This window comes from Megalops cyprinoides, chromosome 4 (genome assembly GCF_013368585.1).
Source record: "Megalops cyprinoides isolate fMegCyp1 chromosome 4, fMegCyp1.pri, whole genome shotgun sequence".
Classification (NCBI taxonomy): domain Eukaryota; kingdom Metazoa; phylum Chordata; class Actinopteri; order Elopiformes; family Megalopidae; genus Megalops; species Megalops cyprinoides.
The window spans coordinates 25,142,501-25,168,182 of NC_050586.1; the positions used below are offsets into that span (position 1 = coordinate 25,142,501).

At 42.7% G+C, this 25,682-nt stretch overlaps 3 protein-coding genes across 5 annotated transcripts; all 3 read left to right on the top strand.

Annotated features, from left to right (window-relative positions):
• Window positions 1–2,453: 2,453 nt before the first annotated feature.
• On the top strand, window positions 2,454–7,712 carry isca1 (iron-sulfur cluster assembly 1). Its single transcript, XM_036527221.1, has 4 exons — window positions 2,454–2,572; window positions 4,865–4,918; window positions 5,521–5,626; window positions 5,918–7,712. Exons 1-4 carry the CDS (start codon window positions 2,492–2,494, stop codon window positions 6,064–6,066), a joined length of 390 nt encoding a protein of 129 aa, XP_036383114.1. The 5' UTR covers window positions 2,454–2,491; the 3' UTR covers window positions 6,067–7,712.
• Window positions 7,713–8,642: 930 nt separating this feature from the next.
• On the top strand, window positions 8,643–11,972 carry kiss1rb (KISS1 receptor b). Its single transcript, XM_036526304.1, is given in 5 exon segments — window positions 8,643–8,862; window positions 9,329–9,453; window positions 9,729–9,864; window positions 10,029–10,267; window positions 11,538–11,972. Coding segments are annotated over 5 exon segments (1,155 nt in total).
• Window positions 11,973–13,709: 1,737 nt separating this feature from the next.
• golm1 (golgi membrane protein 1) lies at window positions 13,710–24,673 on the top strand. Of its 3 annotated transcripts, none has more exons than XM_036527491.1 (11): window positions 13,710–13,842; window positions 16,615–16,756; window positions 17,290–17,469; window positions 18,346–18,400; window positions 18,514–18,616; window positions 18,833–18,956; window positions 20,513–20,672; window positions 21,933–22,115; window positions 22,806–22,904; window positions 22,992–23,117; window positions 23,403–24,673. In XM_036527491.1, exons 2-10 carry the CDS (start codon window positions 16,628–16,630, stop codon window positions 23,114–23,116), a joined length of 1,158 nt encoding a protein of 385 aa, XP_036383384.1. In that variant the 5' UTR covers window positions 13,710–13,842; window positions 16,615–16,627; the 3' UTR covers window position 23,117; window positions 23,403–24,673. The 3 variants fall into 3 exon arrangements, with proteins under 3 accessions (XP_036383384.1, XP_036383385.1, XP_036383386.1); XM_036527492.1 differs by having other exon boundaries at window positions 23,459–24,673; XM_036527493.1 differs by having other exon boundaries at window positions 22,806–22,895.
• The last annotated feature ends 1,009 nt before the right edge of the window (window positions 24,674–25,682 follow it).

Sequence of the window (25,682 nt, forward strand, 5' to 3'; positions counted from 1 at the left end):
CCGTGCTGAACAGGCCCTCACTTCACTCACAGGGACAGGATTGCGTTTCCACCATCTTGGCATTTTTACCTTTTTACAGGTGCTGTTTGTAACTAGATACAGTATCTGTGGTGGACCATAAGTCCACTTGTTGTACTGGTATCTATGGAGACAACAGGGAAAGTACAAAGCACGTCAGATGAAATCCTTCCTACATATGATTGTACTATAGTAGCAGGTGGTTGGATATCAGTATCCACTGCCTCCGTCTTCTGTCAAACCGTCCAGTCCCACAGTAATCTTCAGAGTTCATCACCCATCTCCAGGGCTGGGTATGGACACCTACATTCCCCTTGCCTACTTCTTACAGTCCCTTTCCAAAAAAGCTACTCTGACCCCAAAATGCTCACATCATGCCATTTGTGATGGGCGGTGTGGTTTGGAGGACGCACGGTCTACAGTGAATCTCAGTAGCACATATCCCTAAACATAGTTCAAAGTAAATCAAGCATGGCAGCAAATAACAAGTAATTTAGTTGAAATATCTCAGCCAACAATGAGAAAAGAAGTAACGTGGGGTTTATGTGCATTTTGCGTTTTGGTCTTTGTGAAAGTTTTGGGTTTGCGTGATGGGCAGATCAGCTTCATTGCCTGGGAAAAGAAGAGGCCCCCTGATGTCATCCACACTGGCCCAGTGGTGAGGCTTTGTCATAGGCTCAGAGGCAGCTGCACTGCATTTCAGCCACAGGTCAAGCCAGATGTGCTTCACTATAAACAATAAATGTTTTCTTTTTCTTTGTTTTCAATCACTGCCTAAACTGAACATTTGTTCAGGGCAAAAATAGTTGTCCGTTATAATTTGTTTACAGTCTTTACCAGTTAATACAGATTCTGATTGAAAGCACACAGCCCTAAATCTGAGTTTGTTTTTGTGGATATGTACTCTTGATCACAGGAAGACAAGTGTGAGTGTCATGTTTAGTCTGAATCTGCTGCTGTCTGCCAAACCTGCTCTGAAAATAAAATGTCTTTTAAAAAAAATCTGTTTGTTGTGTAATCTGACATCACTTGAGGAGGTTGTTGTGGGGTTTTCCGTGTAAAAAGACATGCCCTCTGTAATTAATGTCAGGAAAGGTTAACTTCAGAGATTGTATGGATGTGCTAAGATTTGGAAGTGATTGGGAGATGATTACATAATTCACAAACAACTGATATGCACCCTTGTACATTTCAAGTGTTTTTCAGGGAAAGTTCACACCTAGAATGACGATTTGATATGCAGTTTAACCAGGGAGCAGTGGGAAGGAGCAGGGCTTATAACGCATAGGTTGATGGTTCAATTCCCCACTGGTGGTAGAAATGGATGACATGTGAGTCACTCTGGATTAGAGCATCTGCTAAGCAACTAACCTGGTCGTGAATTGATGGAGAGGGCTGATCTTAACACTGCTCAGGTTGTGATTTTTGTTCTATGAAAGTGTAGTATGAATGAAATGCATTTGGGCACAGCTGAAAATGAACTGTTGAAAAATGGCACCAAACCAAGATGATACAATTGCCTTTGCTGCTGCCAGCCTCACAAATCTGATTTCCAAAAGGACAGTGTCTTCCACAGAAAGACGCAACAAATTCGAGATTGTGGTGAATGCACTAAATAACACGAGAGCAGGAGCATGGGAGGCTGTATTAAGTATGTAAGGCGGTATTACTGACCATGCCTGTGCAACTTCCACTGCAGGTAAATGCAAGCAAGCCAGGGGTAATGAATTCAAATTCCTCTTTGAAGCCAATTAACTACTGAGTAGCACAGTGGATTAAATGAAGGTAATTTTTAAAAATTTTGTGTGTGTGTGTCTGTCCAGCACCTCTCATTGAACTGAACTCTCGGACTAGGTATGAAAGTAATAAATTGTTACACCATAAAGAAATAACATTTCAGTTTCATGAACAAGGGGTAAGACCTGTTCACATTGCATGGTGCCAATTCCCGTGAATGTGGTTTAGGGTGTTTTCAAGATACGTGACAAAACTGCCTATTCAAAAAGTCACAGTGGGAATATATTTTAGAAAATGTATTTTGAACTCAATAGTGTGAAAATATGCTAATTATTGACGTTTTGGTATATTGCAATATATGACTGCATTGCATTGATATATTTAAATGTATTCGGGTTATTATAATTTTGGTCCGAACTACATATTTGTCAATATATTTCATTTATGTATGGGTGGCCATAATTACGAAGGTAACTTAAATTTGGAGAATTGAGGCGTGCACAAGTTCATCAAAATGGTTATTCTTTGCGGTCGAAGCATTGTATAATTACGTTGCGTAACCAGCGGTTGTGTCATAAGGGTTTCCAAGTATGTCAAAAAATGTCATTGGCTAAACAGCTTGTCACATATATGTGGCTCCAATGGTGGACGAGATTTTTAGTTAGTGCCTGGCTACGTAATCAGGCCTGTATGCCATCCTGGTCGTGTTTATAGAGTGTTCTAGAGAGGACGAAACATGTCTGCCCCCATAGTCCGTGCGACAGTGAAAGCTATTAGCAAAAGAAAATTACTTCCTACTAGAGCTGCGCTTACTTTGGTGAGTAATCGGGTGGGTTGGTGCGTCGTGGTTACAGCAGCAAAAGCTGCTTGTTTGCTACCCGATGGTGGTGAGAGCCGAGATGCTTGTTTGCGTCCGTATGACGCTGAAGGTTTGTTATGTGGGTCTAGGGATAGCTGCACTAGTTAGTAAAGTTTGTCCCCCTGTGACATTGCTTCATTAGCCAGCCACCTTACTGTTCGCAGCAACATGATAACCTAATGCGAAAACGCATTTCGTGATTTCATAACGTCTGTAGGTAGCTAGCTAGCAATTCATCCTTTAAGCCACTCTTGTATCAATACGATTGCTAGCTAATAAGCTAAATCGGAAGCTGTATTGTTGTGAATAGCTGGCTCTGTTGCTTGTTAGTGGATTTAACTGCCTAACATTAACATCATATAGTGAGCGACGTAGCATATCTAACTAATATTTCCAGGGATTCCTTCAGTTAACCCCGGTAGAGAGCTAGCCAGTGAATGACAGTTGTAAATATCTAGCAAGTTAGCAGCAAGCCTTGTCCAAGTTACAGTGACTGGCTAGTTAGCCAGGCAACTGGCTAATAACATTCATAGATATCAGCAAGTTGCTGTGGCTCTGGATGACATGAGTGACCTGTTCGTGCAAGCTAGCTGCGATTTTGATTAGCCTGTGAATGTTACTGTACAGTGGCACTGGATATGGCGAACTGATAACATATCGGGACAACAGCCGATGTCTTTGTGATGGGTGTGACGGCTATGTTAATCTTGCGCAGTGTCTTACGAAGTTGGTTAGTGTCACATCAGCGAGCTGACACACGTGTAATTGAAATCCAGTGTTTATAAATACTAACATTAATTAATTGAGTCAATTAACTTGCTAACTAATGTCAATTTTAATCTGAACGAAATGTGTCATAGTTTGACTGTTTGTTCTGAAACTAACGTTAGTAGCTATAATGGCACTAGATGGTGAGTGTACCGTGTGTAAGTACACCGTAAGTATACCATACCTTGTGTTTTAGCTGGCCGGTTAGGTAGTATAGTAGGTCTACATAAATACGAAACCTCGCGTAGTTTGTAGTTAAACTTTGTATAGGAGCTTTACTTATATGGTGGAACTAAACAATAATAATCGTTGTCAAGGTTTTGCCTCGCCCCAAAGTTGTACCGAAAATGCAAGTATCTAACAAACTGGAATATTTGCAGTTATCTTGCAACTGTATGTGTGCATGAATGCATGTGCGTATGTTGGCACATGTAGTCAGAAAAGTCATTAATCCTGAATTAAGCTCTTAAGATATGCGGTTCACACTGTCCTTCCCTCCGCCTGCTGTCGCATCTGTCCGTGTCATGGCAGAGCATACACCAGTCATGCAAAGTTGTCTGTAGCTTCACAAGTGTGCATGTACACACATGAATTAAATGTGGAGTGATTTTATTAGTGTTTTAAAACTGACCTCAATGGAAACCAAAAGTGACCGGGTGGAAACATTTTAACAGTAAACAGCCTGTGTGTAGTTCCGTTTTGAGCAATATGGAGATATATCTGGACTTGCCTTTAGTCGGGAATGAATTCTGTGCCGTTTTGCTATTGGAGGCCTGAAGGGATTCTAAGTATACTATGAGCTTAATGTGGGCTTTTATATTTATTTTGTTTTCGAGGTGAGTATGCTTAAGCGTCCGGAAATGACCTAGTTAGCGCGTATCAACCTGTAGTCGCGTAGGTGTATAATCGTCATGTGAAATTTAGGAAGGCATATGGGCCTTTTTCACATTAAGCAATGTAGACAGTCGAATATGTTTGGCATTGTGTTAAGTTGGCCTACCGGGCAAGGACACCGTGAGCAGAAGGGTTTACGGGAGATTATACTCTGAAACCTGTGCACGTTTCCAATCAGGTCCTGCATTAGAGCAAAAGAGCAAATTCGAAATCCTTTGCACGTGTTCCAACACAGAGCTCAGCTGGTCCTACAGGAGTCGGTTTTTCCAGCGTCAGATGCCCCTGACCATGTCTGACGTAGCTAGTTTTGCTTTGAGTGAAAGGATCATTCGTGAAATCTGTGAGCCTGTACTTGACTCAGAACTGAAGATGTGGACGGTCATTAATTCTTCTCTTGACATGACTGGAAAGGCAGTAATGGACGAGTGCTGCTTTGTTTACTGTTCTGTGAGAGCAGTTTGAGAAGCAGGGTATAATTGTCAGATCACAGGAAATTCTGCCTGATGTTGTGGTGTGAAGATGCAGTAAATGTTTTTTATGCATCTGCCCGAGGATTCACGCTCCTGCCCTTTATGCTTGCTTCCTCAGACACCTGCTGCAGTCAACAAGATTAAGATCCTGCTACAGAATAAGCCAGAATATGTAAGTTCTGACCAACTGCACTGTCTGCATTATCATGTATTTTTTTGTCTTTGTCAATGTTTTAGTTTGATGTCACTGTGTAATATGTTTCATGCTGTTTTGTTAAATGCATTTTGTATTTCTGTAACTGCTCTTCTGTTCCATGCACACACGGTCACACACACTGTGATCTCTCTGTAAAGAATTTTCCTCTGCGTGTGTCCCAGCTTCACTTTCTAGCACTGCGTAACACTGGAGGTTCTGACACAGCTGCTCTGGAATGGTGTCATAATGTAGAAGTGTTGTGATTGGTTGTTTCTCTTCTGTGTATTTCCCACACTGTTTCAGTGTGATTTGTTCTAAGTCAGTGTTAAAGGGTGTGGTCCTGCTGCATGCCTTTTTCAGGTTTGGGATATGGAGGCAGATTTTTAAGGCTTAGCTCAGACTGGACCATCCCCCAGGAATCCCGTATCCGACGGTGTAATACCAGGGTCACAGGAGTCCTGGGCGTGAATCCACATTTGGGTGTTTTCTGTGTCTCTGTTGTACTCCACATGCATATGAGACTCAGTGTGCAAACTGTGAGAAGCATGTATGATTGAACTCTGTCTCATCTGGAGCAGATCGGTCTTCGGGTGGGCGTTCGAACCCGAGGCTGCAATGGCCTCACGTACACGCTGGATTACACCAGGGAGAGGGAGAAAGCAGACGAGGAAGTGCTTCAGGATGGTGAGCAGGATGTCAATTCACTCTTCTCAGGACACCGAATCAACCCTGACTCCACTAAGGAAGCAGTGGTCTTTCCTTTCTTTTGTCAAGAACTATTCTAAACATGTGGTTTACTATAGAGACTGAGGTAAATTTTGGTTTGTCTAGTTTAGGAAGAATTCTATAGTTCTTAAACCCAGGCCTCACAGAACCAGTCTGCACTGGTCCACCATGTAGTGCTGTATATCAGAGGACTTTCAGTGTGAGTTCTCTCTCTCCTCATCTTCACTCCCCCCCCCTTCCTTCATGCAGGTGTTAGAGTCTTTATTGAGAAGAAGGCCCAACTCACTCTGTTAGGAACAGAGATGGACTATGTGGAGAGCAAGCTGTCCAGTGAGTTTGTCTTCAATAACCCCAACATCAAAGGCACTTGTGGCTGCGGGGAGAGCTTCAATATCTGAGATGTGCATCTGGGCCCTCTCTCCACCCATACCCTGTAGATCACACCAAGAATCTAACCAACTCCACATCTAGATGCTCCATGTGATGACATCACAGCTGGGGCAGCATACTTCTATTTACTGTGATAAATTTATTTTATAAACGATTTCTTTTGGAACTAGCAATGCTGCTGTGGGCTGTATGTACAGGATGGTGTGTACAGCTGCCATGATGGTATTTGCCCTTAATTGGCTTTTTCACATCTGTTTGCAGGCTAAAACCCACTATCTCTCTCACAATATATTCACAGTTAAGGTCCCTTAAACAGTTTGTTGGTAAAAATGACTATCGATCGAAGTAATGGCACATGGCCGAAGAATGACTGTCATTCTTTATGAGAGTGCATGTTTCCTAGCTCCATCACATTTGCAGCCAGGGGGGAAGTCCTCTGGTAAAAGGTTACAGAGCCCTACATCAGCTGGAGTTTTTTTGTGATTTAAGAATGCCAAAAAGGGAGACGAAGGGTGTCAGCAGGGCGTGGCACTTTCTGGCAGTCCTACCCTGGGTGTTGGCTGGGTGTGGCACTTTGTGGTGGGGTGTGACAATCTGAGTGACTCTTCCACCTTTATGCAGAGAAAGCCATTCCACATCAGCTCCATATGAATATCCACTCACCATTAATATCTGCACCATGTTCAGTTTGGCTCCACATTAATATCCACTCAACATTAAAGTCCACATTAATATTTAAACGATATGTAAATCAGCTCCACATTAATACACATGCTGCCTGACTCTGCCTCCTTTCATTGTGGGATGTGAGTAAGGCTCTGGCACCACCCCCTTCCGCAACAGCGCTGTTACTCTGCCTCTGTTCCATTCATGCATGGTCACATGCCCTGTGATCTCTTACAGATCAGCTGTCTGTGCTCTGTGTCTCTGTGAGTGATGCGTCTATCTGTGAACACTTTCTGTGCTCACACACCCAGGTGCTGCTGTCCCCTCAGCAGGAGATTTACAAAAAAAAATTGTGTTGACATGGGAAGAGAAAAGACAGTGGCCTTGTCCGGTTCATCCAGGACCAGAATGTATGAAAAAAGCCATTAGGACCAATGACTGGGTGATCTCAGCCAATTAGTGTTTTAATGCAGAGATAAAATTGTGTCAGATCAGGTCAGTCGCCCATTGACTGGTTGAACACGGTCACTGTTACTTGTTTTAGTGGTTCATGAAAGCCTCTCCTTGCACTGGCCTGGACTCATCTGGTCACTGTAATGCATGCAACCTTTGGCTGAAGATTATTTATTAATGAGAGATCATTAATGAAAGATCAGTTCTGTTCATTTAGTTTCATTTATATCGCTTCTTCCTGTGGGCTCTGCCTTGTAAGGAAGATAAAACTGCAAAATGGAGCTGAGGGCAGAGATCTAGGGATGCAGGAAATCGTTTTTGTAGGAAGAGAAGTGTGTGTTTCGGTTGTTTGAATCTCCAAGTATATGTATATATAAAGAATGTAAAATATCCCTTAAACCTAAATGCAACGCACAAATAATATATTCTTTACATATAAATATATAAGGAAAAGGATTCTGCTCCACTGCCAGATTTGCAGGATGCATTTGTACAGTGTTACTATTTCAGAATTGTAAATGGTGCAATATGTGTACTGTTGCTGTGGTAGTCCTAGTGAAATAAAAGTTTTTAATTTAAATGTTGGTCTCTCTGCCTCTTTCTGCTGTTTGTTTGCTGTATTTCAAACACCTCCACATTCTTGAGAGTTACATTATTGAAAGAGTGTTTATGTGTTTTGGTCCAGGTGCCTCCATACATAGACCCGCATCATAGTAAGGTTTGTTCAGAAGCAGAGTCGCCCATACAACCTGTAATAATACACCCCCTGGCAAATCACATGTGGTTTCTTTTCTTTCCAGTTTTAAATAAATAAGGATACACACCTGCTGCATTCCACTAAATCACACAATCCAGTGTTAAGGAGGAGAACACAAATATCTTCCATTTGATTGAACTGACGAGTATTTCATGACCAGTGGCTTAAATGGAGCATGTGGTCAGACAGGAAGTATTGCAGTGCGTTCTGTCACTATGACCCATGCGGAGTGTTCTGACCCAAACCGCCACATCTTAAATCAGCCCATGGAGACAGGCATGGGGTGTGATGCATCTGCTGGACACTGGGGCCAGTCATTTTACTGGTCTTACTCATGTGACAGGCATGCCCATTCATAGTGACTTACAGGACACAACCTGGAGGACAGCCTTAGCTATGGTGAAGGGGGAGGGTGGGAGTGAGGGGGGGGGTGGCTCTATATTAAGGTCGTGGGCAGCAGCAGCTTCTCTCTGTCAGTTGTTTGCTGACACTGCTCCAGAGCACTCAGATGATCAATGTTCTACTGCAGCACCGAGACTCTCTCAGTGCATCCTTCTGGTCACAGTGTTGCCGGGAGAGAGTGTCCCACAGTGGACAGCTCAACTAGGCTGCTTGCATTCTCACCACGGCTGGAGAAACAAACGTAACTCTACCCCCGGACCACATCCTGGCAAGGCTGTTGCGCTCGGCTGTGAGGTAGTGGACACCATGCTGAATGGAACTGCAAGCCTGCTCTGTGGAGGAGAAGAGTGGGCGAGGTGCAATGATTCAGCGCTGGAGTCCCAGACGCCCCCCTTGCTGGTGGACGCCTGGCTTGTCCCCTTGTTCTTCGCTCTCATCATGCTGGTGGGACTGGTAGGAAACTCGCTCGTCATCTACGTGGTTACCACACACCAGCAGATGAAGACCGTCACCAACTTCTACATTGGTATCTACTGGTCACATGCAGTTTATACATTACTTCTACAATAAGAAATTACTAATGATGCTAATGGATAGAGTTTGTATGTGGGACAGTTGCTATGTCTAATGATGAGTGTAATTTAGTAGAGGTGAATTGTACCAAGGTGGCAAAGAGGAAAGGTATAAGCAAGACTCCTGGCTCCTTCAAGTTATGTTAGGAATGATTCAAAAGACTCTACGTCTTTGATCAGTGAGCTCTTTGGAATTAAAATAATCTTAACAGGCTGATTACTTTGATGCAACAGAAAGCAGTTTTCCCCCCACCCTCCAATGGGAAAGAACCATTTTCAATACAAGTATTAAAATGTATCTATGACTAAGCTCAGGAAGTCAGTGAAATCCGAGAAAGTGAAATTTGTACCTCATTTTTGAATCCCTAGTTACAGATGTGCCTGCAGAGTAAATGAGCTTTAACTCTTTTGCTCTTCCAGCCAATCTGGCAACCACTGACATTATGTTCCTGGTGTGCTGCGTCCCCTTCACTGCCACTCTCTACCCACTGCCCAGTTGGGTGTTTGGAGATTTCATGTGCAGACTGGTCAACTACCTTCAACAGGTGAGATTCAGCCCTCAACTTCCCTTTATCATCATTAACAAATTTGCCACCGTCTAGGCACGATCTGGCTTCTTATCCACTGCAGCAGGTACAATGTAAGCGAGTGATGTACATAAGCCTGGTACTGTAAAGGTATTTTTTACAGTAAGGGTGGAGATGCAGCTCAGGGTGGTGTTGTATATAATGGTTATGACTTAGGTAAAGATAGGGGTGTAAGCGTGGTGTGTAAAGATGATGCAGTAAGTGTGTTGGGTAAAGATGACTTCCTCCTTCAGGTGACGGCACAGGCCACTTGCATCACTCTGTCAGCCATGAGTGTGGATCGCTGCTATGTGACGGTTTATCCCCTTCAGTCTCTCCGCCATCGAACCCCCCGCCTGGCCATGGGTGTCAGCCTTGCCATCTGGATAGGTACCCACCTTTTTACTGCCCCAAATTCATGCTTACAACACACGTGTATCCTAACTTAAAAGAAATACCACATCTACACCTTAAATGAACACAGGCTTGTATTCAGTGCTCAGAGGGAAACCCAGTGATTTCTCTCTAGGCTCCTTCTTGCTTTCTGCCTGCAGGGTCTTTTGGCCTGTCCGTGCCTGTGGCTGTGTACCAGAAAATAGACTCAGGATACTGGTATGGTCCTCAGACCTACTGCACGGAGTCCTTTCCTTCTGCCCATCACCAACGAGCCTTCATCCTCTACACCTTCCTGGCTGTGTACCTCCTGCCCCTCGTCACCATCTGTGTATGCTACGCTTTCATGTTGAAACGCATGGGCCAGCCAGCCGTGGAGCCCACAGACAACAGCTATCAGGTCAGACTTTCTACTCTCTGTCTCTCTGCTTCCCACTGGATGAACAGCCACTCTCCTCGGTAGCCCCATACTGAGCTCATCCCCTGAAACGCATGCTGAAAACTCACTTTTTAAGTCCAAGGGGGGACACAGGTAGGGGGTACTGTCACAGCCAACGTTCAAAGTGCATCGTTAAGATGTCTATTAATGGCTTTGGTGTGGTGGGTGGAGGGACAAGGGGGGTTTTTAGAGGTGCTACGTGTTTGCTTTGCAGAAATACTAGAAATTCTGTAGGTGTAAATTAAATTATTAATATATAAATTATAGGGTGATTAGTAAAAGCTTAAGTCCTACTGCTGTAAGAAAGACACTGAAAGCACTGCACGTGTCAGTAGAAGAGGTTTTAATTGCACAGATGTAAGTCAGTAGGATCCATGTGTGCCTTGGACAAGGCATTTATTGGGTGCAGCAGCCTCCTTTCTCAGCTTCTGGGTATGAAACCTTGGTTTTACGAGCGACAAGTAAGTCTTATTTACAGGAGGCATCAAGGGGGGGCACCAAGCGAGGCCACTGCAGGAGGCCCTGTCACACCACTATCCCATATTGCTATTGTTAACGTAATGAACTATGTGCATCTAATCCCATCTATGTGGAAGTTTTACTTCAGGGTTGTGTTGGTATTGTGTGGAATGGTACAGTCCTGCTGGGAATATTGTGTTATAATTGCGTGTTGGCCCAGGTGTGCACTTGCCGTCTTGGCCTAGTTGTTTGTCACTTGCTCTTACTCACGTGTGGACGATGATGTCCTTCTTTGTGTCATTTTATGTTGTTTTATTGGATGTTCTTTGTGCTTGATTTGCTCTGGATAAGAGTGTCTGCTAGATGTCAAAAATGTAAATGTAACGTTAAACATGCTCATCTTGTACATTGCTCTGGATAAGAGCATCTATTCAGCAACAAAATGTAAATGTAACAAACCTTTTACATTATCAAAATTATGAAGTTAGTGTTACTGCACCAGTCTCTGAGTGCAGGTGTGTGTTACTGTGCCAGACTCTGAGTGCAGGTGTGTATTACTGTACCAGTCTCTGAGTGCAGGTGTGTGTTACTGTGCCAGACTCTGAGTGCAGATTTTCTGTTAGGTTTCCTGCCTGGGGCTGTCCAACCCTGGTGTCAGTGGTGTGTCGGTGTAGCTCAGGATTGTAGGTGATGTCAGTGGCCAGCCCTGTAGGACAGTGATGGTCAATGAGACGTGCACATAGTATATCTCACTTGTCCCCTTGTGGCACAGGTACAGTTGCTCACAGAGCGTTCTGAGGCAGTGAGGACCAAGATCTCCAGGATGGTGGTAGTGATCGTGCTTCTCTTTACCATCTGCTGGGGCCCCATTCAGCTGTTCATCCTGTACCAGGCCTTCCACCCTCGCCCCCACAGGAGCTACGCTCTCTACAAAATCAAGATCTGGGCTCACTGCATGTCCTACTCCAACTCCTCCATCAACCCTATCGTCTATGCCTTCATGGGGGCCAACTTCAGAAAGTCCTTCAAAAATGCCTTTCCTTTCATCTTCAAAGCCAGGGTGGGCAGCGCAGCAGGGGTGACCTCCAACACAGAGATGCACTTCCTTTCATCAGGAGCTTGAAGCGACAGAAAGGCCAGGCTGCAGTACAATATACCATATTACACTGAATATACAGACACAGCACAACAACCTCACAGTGTCTGAATCTGCAGTACAATATACCATATTACACTGAATATACAGACACAGCACAACAACCTCACAGTGTCTGAATCGAATTTGTGCATGGACCAGGGATTCAGAAGTCAAACAAACCAATGTCCTATTCCCTTTATTTTTTCCAGACAGCCTTTGTGTCTCAAATAAGCATATACCTGGATCATAAATAACAGAGTTTGTAATTGGGTGGAAGGTAATTAGGAAAGGTTTTGGTGAAATTGAGAAAACTACCTGATTTATGGACAAATTATGACTAGCTAACCCAGAATTGCCTCAGTGAATACCCATCTGTAAAAGAATTATAACCTATAAGAATGATCATATATAAGAACTGTAACCTATGTATGTTGCTCTGGATAATATGTAAATAACGTGAAGTCTTTCAACACTGTTGTTGTGTTTTCAATTAAAAATATCCACATTTACATGCAAGCAGGTTTGTTCATTTCATCAGTTTTGGTCCTGCCTTCAGCATACAGTATGCAACTGAGGAGGTGGCCAGCTGTGATTTTGGAGTCTCCAGTTCAGTGGCAGCCTGCTCCACGGGCTCTGTACAGAATCACTGACCTTCACATTGTCACGGTCTAACTTTAGGATGTTTTAATACTGAGGAATGTTATACCACTGTAATAAAGCACACGCTCATCGATAAGTTTCCCATTACGGAATGCAATAGAAACCCAACAGAGCATGTTCTTGTAAAATGTTACCTAGCTATTAAATTACCTGTCTAGTTAACTGTAAATTTAGCCTACTGCTACTAGTTAATTCCATTTGTTAGATCGAACACTTAGCATAAAATGGACATGTTAAATTACGCAAACATTTCTCTGGTAACGTTGGGAGGGATGCTGCTTTGCCACAGGGTGGCAGTATAAACAATCAAATTAACATTTGTGGCAAATGATTTGCGATGGGTTCATTCCTGGCGGAGCCCCAAGAGGAACGTGGCCACTGGCCAGTCTGAAACAAGCCAAGTTTGACATGAAGCTAGCGAGACAAGAGCTGAGTGGTTACTCAAACCACCCCAACAGCATACTGTTCACCATAATTTTTAATTTTTCAAATTTCAAAACGCATCTTCCAGATCATCATTGGGATCTACATTTAAGGATAGGCTACCCGAGGTCAAAGCATCAGCACCACAGACAGTTATGCCAAAACGTTGCCCGTGCTTAGTCCTCCCATTCAAATGAGGTCCATTGTCACTTCAACATGTAAGAAACTGTATCTCAGTAGTTAGAACTGTAACATCTCAAGTCACAACATTGTTACCACTAGTAAGAAGAGTCACATGAGAATGAAACTGTTACTAGTAAGAAAATGAAGGGCACGTTTAAGGAGGAAACCTTTACAGTGAGAATGGAATTACCACTATTAAGAAAAATAATAAGGAAAACTTCGCTAGTATGAAAGTGTCACTAGTTCCAAGAAATGTTTACTATTTAGACCATTACCGTCACTGAGGACAAATCGTCACTAGTTCGATTTAATGATAAAACGACTTGCACTGATACTAACTAGTGAACTAGAAAATTACTAATTCGCTAGTGACTGTGAGACATTAAATCTTAAAACGCCTAGCCATAACGAGAGAACAAATGGTTTACAAGGAATAATGCTCAATCAAATAAATTTAGCCGGACGTGCCGGTCCACTGCCACGGCTGCAGTGTTGGCATTGAATTTTCAAGCAGACTTCCGTATTCCCCTTCGACTTCCTGCTAGTTCCTCGCCGTCTTGACTGCGATTAACCAGTTTTCTTCATTTTGAGTTTACGGACGTTTTTCTTGCTATCTACATTGCGAACACAGAAGGTCGAAGGCACAGTCTCTTTTTAAACACTTGCTGATCAGGTACATACCTCACTGCATTACTTTTCCAACGTAATTCGCATTGCTCTTGGTCATGTTGCTAGCTAACAAGTTTGTTGGAGATAGCTAACGTTAGGTAGCAGTTATTATTTGCTGTCTCGCTATTTGATGCACATTGTCATTAAAGCTTTAGTAGTCAACTCTTAATGTATATAAATTATTATTAACGTGTTATACATTCGCTACTTTCCTAAATTATAAGAATGCACAATGCGCAGACCGTTTGGTGATATATCATTTCCAAAGTCGCTACCTAGCTAACGTCAGATATCTGAGAAAAGTGGCCAGACAGCTATCGTATTACAGCTGTATCGAATCGGATCACCGCACTAGCAAGCTAGGGTCATTTAGATAATCTCAGAGCATCATCTGCTGGTTCACTGCCATAAGAGCTGATGCGTCGAGCATCCACCGCTTAGTATATGTTTGCAGGATACTTCAAAGCTAAGTCAAAGCTACCTTCTTTGATGGGTAGCTAGTCCATTCTCATGCTGTAAATATCCATGGCGCGGCACCTGTATGGAATAGCTAATTAGGCAGCCGTGATCTTAAGTTCTTAACCATGCCTTAGAGAAGAGAATGAGCTGTTGACAGCTAGCCACAGCTTCCTGGCAAGGTTGGCTGTTGGTCCTTAAAACGTCAGTTGCAGAACCAGGACGATTCACTGTAGGTAGCGTTGATTATTTTGTATTTCATGTTCCATCTCATGTCTTTCTTACATCCCAAGTATTTATAGGGTAACCAACGATCCCGCATTCACCGGGACACTCGCGCTTTGATGAACATTCTGATCTCGGTCTCAGAGCGCGAGTTAATGCGTGGGGGTTGACAAAAATGCATGGGGATACTGGCATGGGTTTTGCTGCAGCATGGGGCGTACAGAGTTTAAAATTCATGTTGCTACAGTTTATTGTTTCTCAGTTTGCTAATATTAGCCATGTCCAGGCTCGAAACCGTAAATTGTCCACTTTGCATGCATGGTCAAGGCTGGATGAGAACAGTCAACACTTTGCAAGTGCTACGAATGTCCGTCAATTAGCAATGTATAAATATGCTGTCAGTTTTTGAATGCATAAAAATAAGGAGTGAATATAGCTAGCAAATTACCATTACAGTTGATTCTTGATAACTCGTATATTTTTGGTTGTTTAACATTAGGAAAGATTTGTATTAAAACGCCGCACGCTGCTGCTGTGAATGGACTTAGAGTTGCCAGTACTTTTTGTGTCAGAACAAAAGCTGCTACCATGACAATGCATAGCTTTGCATTTTTATGGCAGATATGACTGTAAATTAGTGTGTTTTAGGCTTGTAAATACATTTGTTTCCTGCAGAGAAGGATGTTGGAGTGCTGATATGGTGATGGATGTATCATCTGCATTCCACTGATGGGATTTTTTAGACTGAATAGCCTGCCAAGATGTGTAATGTAGAGTCATGGCCTGCATTTAAACCAGCTTCAGAAGCAAAGCAGTTCAGTGGTCTCAGAATATCTTTCTGCTCTAACAGATTTTGTAAGGCATGAAAATATTAGGACAGACTCCATTGTTCTTACAAAGAACAAGGAGCAATTCCTGGTCCTCTGCTTTTTCAAATTTGTATAAATAATATTTGTGTACAGACTAAATACTCTGTGTACAATCTGTATTCTGATGACACAGTCTTGTATTTGTATGCCCCACCTGCAAAGACTGCTTTTACAAACTAGTCAGACTTAAACTCCTTGCAGCAAGCCCTAACAGATCTAAAACTGCATTTAAATGCAAATAAGACTAAGGCTACATTGTTGACCACTGGCTGTACAAAGGTACCTGAAAACTTTCCCATCAACACAGTAGAATGCATTCTTATTGAATCTGTAGACAGATTTACATACTTAGGTACAGGATACATATACTTAGACTAAAGTTTTTTTCATACCCTTTAGAGCATCTCACCAAGACACAAACGTTTATGCTGGGGTTCTTGTACAGGTTTAGGTCATGCTTTTCTATGTCCTCACATAAACGCCTGGTTGAGGGCTTATTCCTGGGCCAACTTGAATATACTGAAATACCATTTATAAATTTGCCCTTGCGACCTACTTTGCCTAAATGTGATATATTACACCAGCTCAGGTTACAGGACCTATCACTGTATCCCATATAGTCTCGTCAGTTGAACATCTCATGCTGTGTATAGGATGCAACATTAGTTTGTTGTGACCTGTGAAGCCATCCTAGGCAAACTACTGAAGTAAATAAGCACTACAGTAGATGCAAAAGATGGCTTTTTTATGCTCCATGGTGCGGGAAGGAGCTGCAGGTCAGTCTTCACTGGCTGATGTCAAACGGAAGTTAACTAAGATTCTTTCTCCAAGCTGCTCTTGCTTTGGGCTGTAATGTCATTTTACATATGTGATGCAAAACCAGGTTTGTTTCCAGTTTGTGTTTTATAATTCCCATATTTTATTATTTTACTCATGTCACTTTTACTTGCATTTGTACTGTACTTGTGTTTTACATTCTTGTAACTACTGCCTCTTGGCCAGGTCTTCCTTGCATTTGTTGTCGCATTGGGACCAACCTGATAAAATAATGGTTGAAAATTGCTTTCATTTGCCAGCGGAGCCTCTGTGGTTTCATTCAGTTTCTGTGGGTTGATCCTTCAGCCCACCTATTCAGATGAGGCAGTTTCTTTGACTTGATCCCTTCCCCCTCATGCGTAAGGGACTCACAGTTTCTGCCCTGACTCAAGTTTTTTTTGTACCCTCAGATTCACTTTGGTAATGGGTGCCCTTGGAAACGGTCGCCGTGGTGGAAGATCACCGCCTCTTTTGATTGGTGCTCTGATTGCCTGCGTTCTTGTTTTGGGATTTAACTACTGGGTCTCAAACTCACGGAACATAGAGCTACAGGTGAGCACCTGTCCAGAAATATGGATCATTCCAGTTTCCAGTTACGTTGAGCTTCCTTTTCCCGCACTAAAATGAGACACTTGGAGGAAGAAATTTGGAGTAAAGGGTTTGCTGATGGCGATAATGATGACAACACACAAATACAAAGAAGCCCTGAAATGCTGCTCAACACCTGTTCACCAGAAAGTCATTGTTGCTTTTATTTGGTGGTTTGGTTACTTTTTATGATATAATATAATAGCTAATAATATTAATGTCTAATAATGCCCTGTATTTAATCATCATGAAACAATTTGCTGCGAGGGGAACACTTTGTGCCAGACCCCCTTGGAGGCAGTACTTTTATGAAATCCATATATGGGGGCCATCTTTTGGAGGCCAGACAGCCCTACTTTACATGAGAAGCTTAATGACATCAGTGATTTGGTTTGAGGAGGTGGTGTTTAATGAAATGGGATTGGCTGTGGTTGGGGCGGAGCTTACCTCAAATTTGGGGCGGGGTTTGTGACTGTGACACTTCCTGGTTTGAGCAGACGAGGCTGTACGATCTTGAGGGGTCCGTGAGACGGGCGGCCGCCGAGCAGGCAGCGGTAGAGCAGAAGAAGAACGAGTTCCAGGAACAGCTGCAGAGACAAATTGAGCAGATCAACCGCATCGAGGCGGCACACAAGAAACAGCTGGAGAACACACAGGCATCCTGGATGGAGGAGAAGGTAAAACGTGTACCCCCTTACATACCTGCCCACAGTCCAAGCACGCCTATAGTAAACATAGCCAGTCCTCTGATCCTGCGGGGTTAGAAACACATTCCTCCGATTTCATTTTTTGTGAGTATGTTAGTTAATCTTTAATGAAATAAACATTAATCTTGGGATAACTTTTAACCTACATTAAATGTTTACTGTCAAACTCCTGTTTGTCTTTAAGGTTAATAATTGCATAGATTGCAAAGGGTTTAATGAAGCTGACCTCTTGAGGATATGTGTGGATGGTTTATACATGTCTGTTCCTCCCTCACTTGTGTTACTGTCACTAAAGAGCCGTTACCATGACCCCGTGACAGGGGACTGCAGAGAGTGCCCCAGGCACTCACCTGTCCCATATGCTGCAATCCATACCTGTTATGAAATCAGAAACGCGGATGGCTTCCTCTTGCAGTGTACTGCTATGTTTCTCATGTTTGTTTGGCTTGGTTACTTTTGTGAATGCACTTTAACTACGAATTAGTTGGTAGTTTAGGCCTCCCCCTGTCAGATGGTTGCATAAAGAGATCACCGATAGAAGACAGTTTTTTTTTTTTTCTTCGGGTAATGCATTTCCATTATGAGTGACTTCAATATAATGGGCATTAGAAGTGGATGGTGATTGGTTGCTGGAATGCACATGTGTTTTTTATTGGTTCAGTGAACATAGGACAATTTTAAACTGCATTTATTCAGAATACATCAAAGCAAGGAGGAGATGTCATGCAGGTTTTAGAACATGCACTGGGTCAGAATGGAGTAGAATAGTACTGGGTCCAGGAGACAGGCTCTGCAGCACTCCATTTGTTGTTCTGGATAGAAATGTCTGTTTATCCTCTGTTTCAGGCTAACCTGCTTCTCAACATCTCCTCCAGTACTAAAACAATACTAACCATGAAAGGTAAGAGAACTCCTTCAGTCCCCCCTATCTTTCTCTCTCTCAGTGTCTCACATACCTGTCCATCAGAATATTATTTTGTTTTTGTTATAACCATGTTTTTTCTTTCTGCACAGCTCAGTTTAATGCTCTGTTTGACAATTTGGGGAAAATACAGAAAGAACTCCAGGACTGTCAGAGCAACCAGAGCATACTGAACAAGAAACTGACTTATGACATGTAAGCTTACCCATAATACACTGGGTTTCATTGGGTAATGTAATAACAGTCAGGAGTCTCTGAGTCACAGTGTTGGGTGTACAGTATGTAAGTGTGTGTGAGTGTGTTCTCACTGTGTGCACATGTTTGTGTGTTCTTGGGTGTTGTGTGTGTCTAAGTATGTATGTGTTTCCACTGTGTGTATAAGTGTGTGTTCTCACTCTGTGTTTTTCACAGGACGCAGTGTAATGCACAGATTGTGGCTCTGAAAGAGGAGTGTGGTTCAAAGGTGGCTGTGGCTAAACAGGAGGCAGAGAAGAAACCGGAGAAGAAAAGCACTCCTGTCATTCCCCCCTCCCAGGTAACCCCTCTGTGTGTGTGTGTGTGTGTGTGTGTGTGAGAGAGACACATTGCAGGAACAAATCCTGCTTACAAACGCAGAGACCTCAGAACTCCTGATGTCTTATTGCCCAATTACGTGTTCCTTGAGCACTTCCCTCTTCTACAGAAGATTGGGCTCAGTGTTCTCCCATTCATTGCATCAATTATCAGCAGTGCCCTGACCACTGGCTATGTTCCCTCTACCTTCAGGCAGGCTTGTGTCTCACCTCTACTCAAGAAACCAATATTGTAACCTTCTGCTGCCCAATACTACTGCCCCATCTCCCTTCTCCCCTTCCTCTCCAAAACCCTTGAACATGCTGTCTTCAATCAACTTTCATACAGTCTTGCACAGAATAACAAGCGTAACCCCATTCAGTCTGACTTCAAGGCTAGTCACTCCACTGAAATGGTTCTTCTTTCTGTCAGAAATTCCTTCAGTTCTGCCTTGCAGTCTGCTGTCCACATTCTCCTAGTTCTTTCTGCCATCTTTGACACAATAATTCACCAGGTCCTCCTCTCTTCCTTTGTGGCAATGGGCATCATCAGCACCATTTTCAGCTGGATTTTATCTTGGCTCACAGGAGCCAATCAACCCTTTAGATGCTTTCCACAGGAGTCCCTCAGGGTTAGGTCCTTGGCCCCCTTCATATGTCCTTGTACACAGGACCACTTGTCTCTGTCCTTAATCCTCTATCATCATCTGTCATCTCCTCCACCCATGGTTTCTCATCACTGTTATGCTAATGGTGCCCAACTGTTCCTCTCCTTTCCTGTGTCTGATTTCATCATACATCTCAGCTTGCCTAGCTGTTGTTTCATGGTGGATGTCTCAACATTAACTCAGGCTCACTTTTGGTAAGGTGAATAGATGAAGGCAGGCCTAGTCAGTTAAGCTCTAAAATGTACAAGCCCTTTAGAGAAGATGCACAATTTAAACACTAAAATAGCATTTAAGGAGCTGTTGAGTGGCTTATGTCATAAGGTGCTCATCTTCAAAGCAGGCTGAGCCCTACAGTCAGGGTCCAAACCAGCTGTGTTGTTTACCGACAACGATCAGGACCTACAGTGGGGGTACCGATTCATTCCACCAAGGATAGGGGCGATAGGTTGGCCACGGTGTCCATGACTCGGTACTTTCAAGACACTGCGGCTTGATTAGTGCTTGTCCTCCAGTGAGCACCCACTTCACTTGGGTGTGCTCTGTGACTTGTGCAAACAATAGCCAAGCCACTGGCTGCAATTAAGTGTATCAGGGGATTGTATTTGTCTTGCCCTCTCACTCCTACATGGGTAGGGAGATGTTGGGGTCTCACAAGTCAAATGCCCATTGAAAAAACAGGGTAGCAGTAAATGGGAAAGCATAAAAAACAGCATTCATAAGGAAAATGATAATATCAGAACCACGTAATTGTGTTTCTGGTGGGGGCTTCACTGTGTGTTTTATTAACAGGGCATTGCAGTGTAATGTTACTAATGGGCTGTTTGCAGTGTCTTGGTTGTGACGGTTGGATTTTCTCTGTTTCCTGCATCCAGGCCAAGGTCACAGGAGAAGGCATGGCTGAGAAAGTGGGCCAAGACGACACAAAGAAAGCCTCTGTACAAGCCCAGAAAATCAGTCAAACTCCCTCAAACCCAGACTCTCACAAAACCAACCTGTCTGAACTGGAAACCAATGACATTATTCTCAATAAAGGTACAGGTTGCATGTTCACTCATTTGTAAAAAGGAAATTTCACACTGACACTTTAATCCAGAGTTTTAACCTGCTGGCATTTGTAGTCCCGTCGCTCTAACCTGCTGGAATCTGCAGTCCCCTTGCTGTAGCCTGCTGGAATCTGTAGTCCCATAGCTGTAACCTGCTGGGATCTGTAGTCCCATTGCTGTAACCTGTTGGGATCTGTAGTCCCATAGCTATAACCTGATGGGATCTGTAGTTGCACATCTGTATTCAAGTTTAGGACATCTGGAGTACAAAGTGTGTAGTGAGTGAATTACAGATTACATGCAGATAAGGAGTGATGGGTTTCAGAATGACCTGCTCTTTCTCGTTACTTGAGCATAAAGTTTTCCAACTGCAGGTTGTGAAAGATTGGAAGCACAGCAGCAGAGTAACTCCGGTGTTTTCCCGACTGCGCAGCTGGGCTCTGTCCCTGTTATTTACACGTTGTTACCCAGGGTCCTGCACCACTGCTTTGGCTTCGTTGTTGTCATGACAGCTACTTGTAACGGAAAACCTTTTAGGTGTGTCTCTCCTCAATCAGAATGTAAACATTTGCCTCTTCATCACAACTGCAGCAGCTGCTAACCACCCGAAATTTAAACATTTCAACATCACTAAGCACCTGCACTTCCATTTAAGTTTTAAACAGAGAGGACTATATTGCGGTGTAAATGCAGTTGAACATATTGGGGCAACAGATTTGATATCTGCAGGTAGAATCCCCGCCTCCTGCCTTATGCTGCGTTTCCCATGAATCCACAGCGTCTGCTATTCACACACCAGCTGACACTTCTGCCACATATGTCACGAGTGAGGAATGCATGCTTTGTCGACAGCAGCAAATCCCCCCTTGCAGCTTCACCCTGCTCAATGACTGAAGATAAGTGCACAGCTGATTGGCTGAGCAACCCCTCGGGTTCCCAACCTGCCTCCATTCACCAGGTCGTTACTGAAAATGAGAAATGAGGTTTTTTTGAGATCTTTCTGTTTGAATAGTCGTTAATAAAATAAGTACAAGGGGTGTAAATACTGTTTGTTATTACTGTTCCTCACTCTGCGTAAAGAAAACATCTCTCTGTGGAATGGTGATCTGTCGTCTTTATCCCATCTGTCTTTTTGATAGGGGTGACCGTGTGTTTACAGCAGTGGCTGTGTGCTTGTTTACATGAGCGATCATCTGTTAACAGGAGTGACAGTCTGTTTATGGGAGTGAGTGTCTGTTTGTGGTTTCAGATGGTGATGCTCTGGTGTCCTTGTCTGGGAAGGATCTGACCAATCCGGAGAGGAAGCTGGTGCCTGTGGACGGGAAGCAGAGTGATGCTCCACAGCAGGGGGGCATAGCCGATATCCCAAACAGACTCAGTCCAGAGGAGCTAGAGGTGCTCGACATGCATGATGAGGCCCTACCAGCACAGGGTGAGACAACACTGCCTGTCATTCACTCCCCATTTGAATGCCATTCAAATGCCATTTTATGCTGTCTTGGGGCACATCAAAGTGACATTTTACGTCTGTAGAATGCACTTCAATTTCAGTGTGAGAGATTTGCTTTTTAAATTCATAATTTAATGTACATTTTGAATTTAATCGCTTTTCAACTGAAAAGCATGTCCACGTCAACCAGGCCTGCATTTTGTCATCAAATTAAACAGCAAATCTGAGGCTGAATTCAGATGTTACAGTCACTAAATTGTATTAGGAGGGTCTACGGATGGCATACTTGTACCAGTGGTGGCAATGTGGTGTGGTGGTAATGAATAGGGGTTGTAAATGAATGGTTATAGTTCGATTAACCCCTGGGGCACTGCTGTTGTACCTTTGGGCAAGGTACCTAACCCAAAATTGCCTCAGTGAATATCCAGCTGTCTAAATTGGTAATATGCAGAATTGTAATGTGTAAATTGCTCTGGATAATTGCTCTGCTAAATGACAATAATGTAATTATTGAATGACATTTTGAGGAGACACCATCGTGATACCATTCTGAGGACATTATAACATCATAGGATTCATACCATTCAATTTAAGTCTGAAGACAAAATCAGAAGCCCAAAAATGTCAGCTTCTTGCTATATTAAAACATGCATATAATCTGTAAACTTCAAGGGTTGGTCCCTAAAGAGAAACCTGGAGATTACAATGGAGAGGAGCATAATAAAGAGAAGTCCAAGATGGAGAAACAGACCCAGCTCACAGGTAACACAGGTAGGTGCACACAGGTAGAATATTTCTCCTGTAATCCCAGGTGAAGTTTGTTGCCATAATTTTAGGTATTGTGTCATGTAATCCCAGGTAAAGTGCTGGACACAAATCAGGCGGAACAAGAACTGGAGGACGAACTGGCAGACTATAACGGTGATGAGGAAAACGTCGGAGAGTTCGAGGCAGACAAACAAGCTGAGCTCGCTGAAATCTGAGGTGAGTCATTGAGTTATGAGTGTGACAATGGGTTACAAATCCTCAGCAATTATTAACAATGTATTTTATGCATTATTTATATAATTGTATGTAATACATTATTTATTATATGTATTAATTAATTATTTAGCACATTTAATTCAGTGGATTACAACTCAAAGTACTTTACACAGAAATAAAAAAAATATAAATAACACATAGTAATAGACAATATGAAAAAACAAAGTGCAAGTCACAACAAATGCTTTGGTAAAGACGTGATGATATGAAGTGGTGCTTCCACAGAGAGGCAGTGTGGCGGAGCTGTGGCCCAGCAGCCTGAAAGTCTGTTTGCTCTACAGGAATACAGCGGAGGGTGTCATGATGAAAGCACAGATACGTCTTTAACACAGTGACAAATTCAAGCTGACTGTAAAAGGAAGACTAACTCGCTTTATAACCAAGGAAATATTTATTGAATTTCTGCTCTTCCAGTTGCAGAATCCTGCTCGTGTGTTGCCTTAACTTCCTGGATTGTCCAAAATGAATGTATCTTTACTAGGGACCTGGTAGACATGCACTACTGTAAACTATGAAGAAAATGCACAAAGCATGTTACAAAATACAGTGGCGGCTTTATTGTGCTTGCAGCTATATACTTTACCTTCATAGTGTGGAAAGCAGAACAGGTATATATGAAGGCCCGTAAAGTATGTACCTAATACACTTGTATAGCATATATATATACACGTGTGGACTGGTCCAACCTTTATGCAGAGTAGCCCAATAATATTTCATGCATAATTCAGTTAGTAGACTTTTTTTCTCACAAGAGATTTTTTTGTGAACCTGTTCTGCTTTCCTGGTGTGAAGAATCTCTTCGTCCATCTCCTTGTTGGCTCCTGCACTGTGGTGTCTAAACCCCATGTTCCGCCCACCAGCAGGAGAACAAAGCAGGAGCTTCTCAGTCTGTCGTCAGGACACACCCCTTTTTCTACTAAGTCTGTCCTTGTGTCTAATAACCCATAGGTGTAATTTTCAGGAAAGCTTTTCTCTAGAATGAATATGATTGGTTTATTTATATGTTCCCCACTGTCCACTTTCTGTATCCCTCCAGTAAGCTTCCTTTTATCAGCTGATTTTACTTCCATAGGGACACTACCTTGCTTTTTGTCTCCGGGTCCAGTTTTAGTAAAATGTTTTTGTGAAACTGTATGAAAATGAAATAGACATGTTTTGTCTTGTATTCACCTTGTGTAGTGTGTAAGCACCCTGCTGGGGCTTTTAGTTTTTATTGTTTTCCATGATTACCATGCTGATGTTTTTTTTTATATATATTCCTGTAAATGCGAGACCGTTTGTTTTATTTGGATGATTTCAGTTGGGATTGTGGTGGCTATGGGATGAATGCACACAGTTGTTTTATTACTTGTAGGTCACATTGATATGGTGCCATATAGGAGTCATGAAACTCGGCACACATTTTTCCCCAGGTCACAAAGAACATTTCATAATTTACACTTGTGAAGTCAGGCATATTGGATTTCCTGCTGGAATAATCTGCGTTATTGACATGTAGTGTGCATTAATTTTTCTTTTTTTACTCCTTTTTGACATGTCATACAGATATTTAGTGTATCAGAAAATAGCATCAAGAAGCCAGTGGATTAATGGTATTTACACATAACATGAAAATTTGATTTAATGTGATAAATGTTTCTTTTTGCTTGAAATTTGGATCAGACGTTGTCATAGCTGATTTTTATATAGTGGTCTTCAGAAATGCGGTTGCCATTTCAATTGAATCATGTTCGTGATGAGTACTGATGTGGCAGAATGAGCTTAAATCTGGTCAACATGCTCATCTGAAGAGAAGTCACTGATGAAACCCTTCTGTGTAAAATATGACCACCAGTCTTTGTCTAGTTTGTTTAGATTGCTTTTAGTAGCAACAGAATTGCGTTTTGTAGTGAGCTGTTTCCAGTTTTATTAGGGTTGAGCGTGTAAGTCATGTGAGGAATGCCTTCAGTTCCCACTCTAAGTTCTGTCTCCCTGTACAAGGGTGCCCAATGGCTGGTGACATCATACACATCCATACTTGCCATTCCAGTGTATCAGATATACAGTTAAAAAAAAGACTTTCGAAGTCTGTCACATTAAGGCCATTTCCAGTGCATATGGCCAGCAGCAGTAATGTGAAACTGTGATTAATGGGTGCTTGGAATGACATGTTTAAACTTGATATCAAAATCTGTTACTGCCCGACTCTGCTGTATGAGGCAAATTAATGAAAAAGAATCAATTTCACTTTCCTTAGTTGGGACGATGTCACTGTAATTGTTGCCCAGATCATCGAGTCAGTGAGGACTGACGAGCTGTAACTGGAGTGTTCTCTCGGTCCCACCCGACTCTGTGTAGCAAAGTAACCGCTCCTATCGTGGGCTTGGTTACCGCATTACGAATGCGCTATCAGTGCGGAGCTGGAGTTCTTAAGTTATTGAAATAAACTTTGTATTGTATTTTGTCTATTTATAAGTCAGGTCTGAATTAAGCTGCTGAGGACGTTACCACGCAAACTGAATTAAT

What these genes read in the sequence shown, in the direction of transcription:
- isca1 (XM_036527221.1), top strand. Translation starts at nt 2,492, where the DNA reads ATGTCTGCCCCCATAGTCCGTGCGACAGTGAAAGCTATTAGCAAAAGA. An exon ending in CTAGAGCTGCGCTTACTTTG is followed by an intron (nt 2,573 to 4,864) that starts GTGAGTAATCGG and finishes TTGCTTCCTCAG; the next exon opens with ACACCTGCTGCAGTCAACAA. An exon ending in TACAGAATAAGCCAGAATAT is followed by an intron (nt 4,919 to 5,520) that starts GTAAGTTCTGAC and finishes CATCTGGAGCAG; the next exon opens with ATCGGTCTTCGGGTGGGCGT.
- golm1 (XM_036527491.1), top strand. Translation starts at nt 16,628, where the DNA reads ATGGGTGCCCTTGGAAACGGTCGCCGTGGTGGAAGATCACCGCCTCTT. An exon ending in CACGGAACATAGAGCTACAG is followed by an intron (nt 16,757 to 17,289) that starts GTGAGCACCTGT and finishes TGGTTTGAGCAG; the next exon opens with ACGAGGCTGTACGATCTTGA. An exon ending in AACAATACTAACCATGAAAG is followed by an intron (nt 18,401 to 18,513) that starts GTAAGAGAACTC and finishes CTTTCTGCACAG; the next exon opens with CTCAGTTTAATGCTCTGTTT.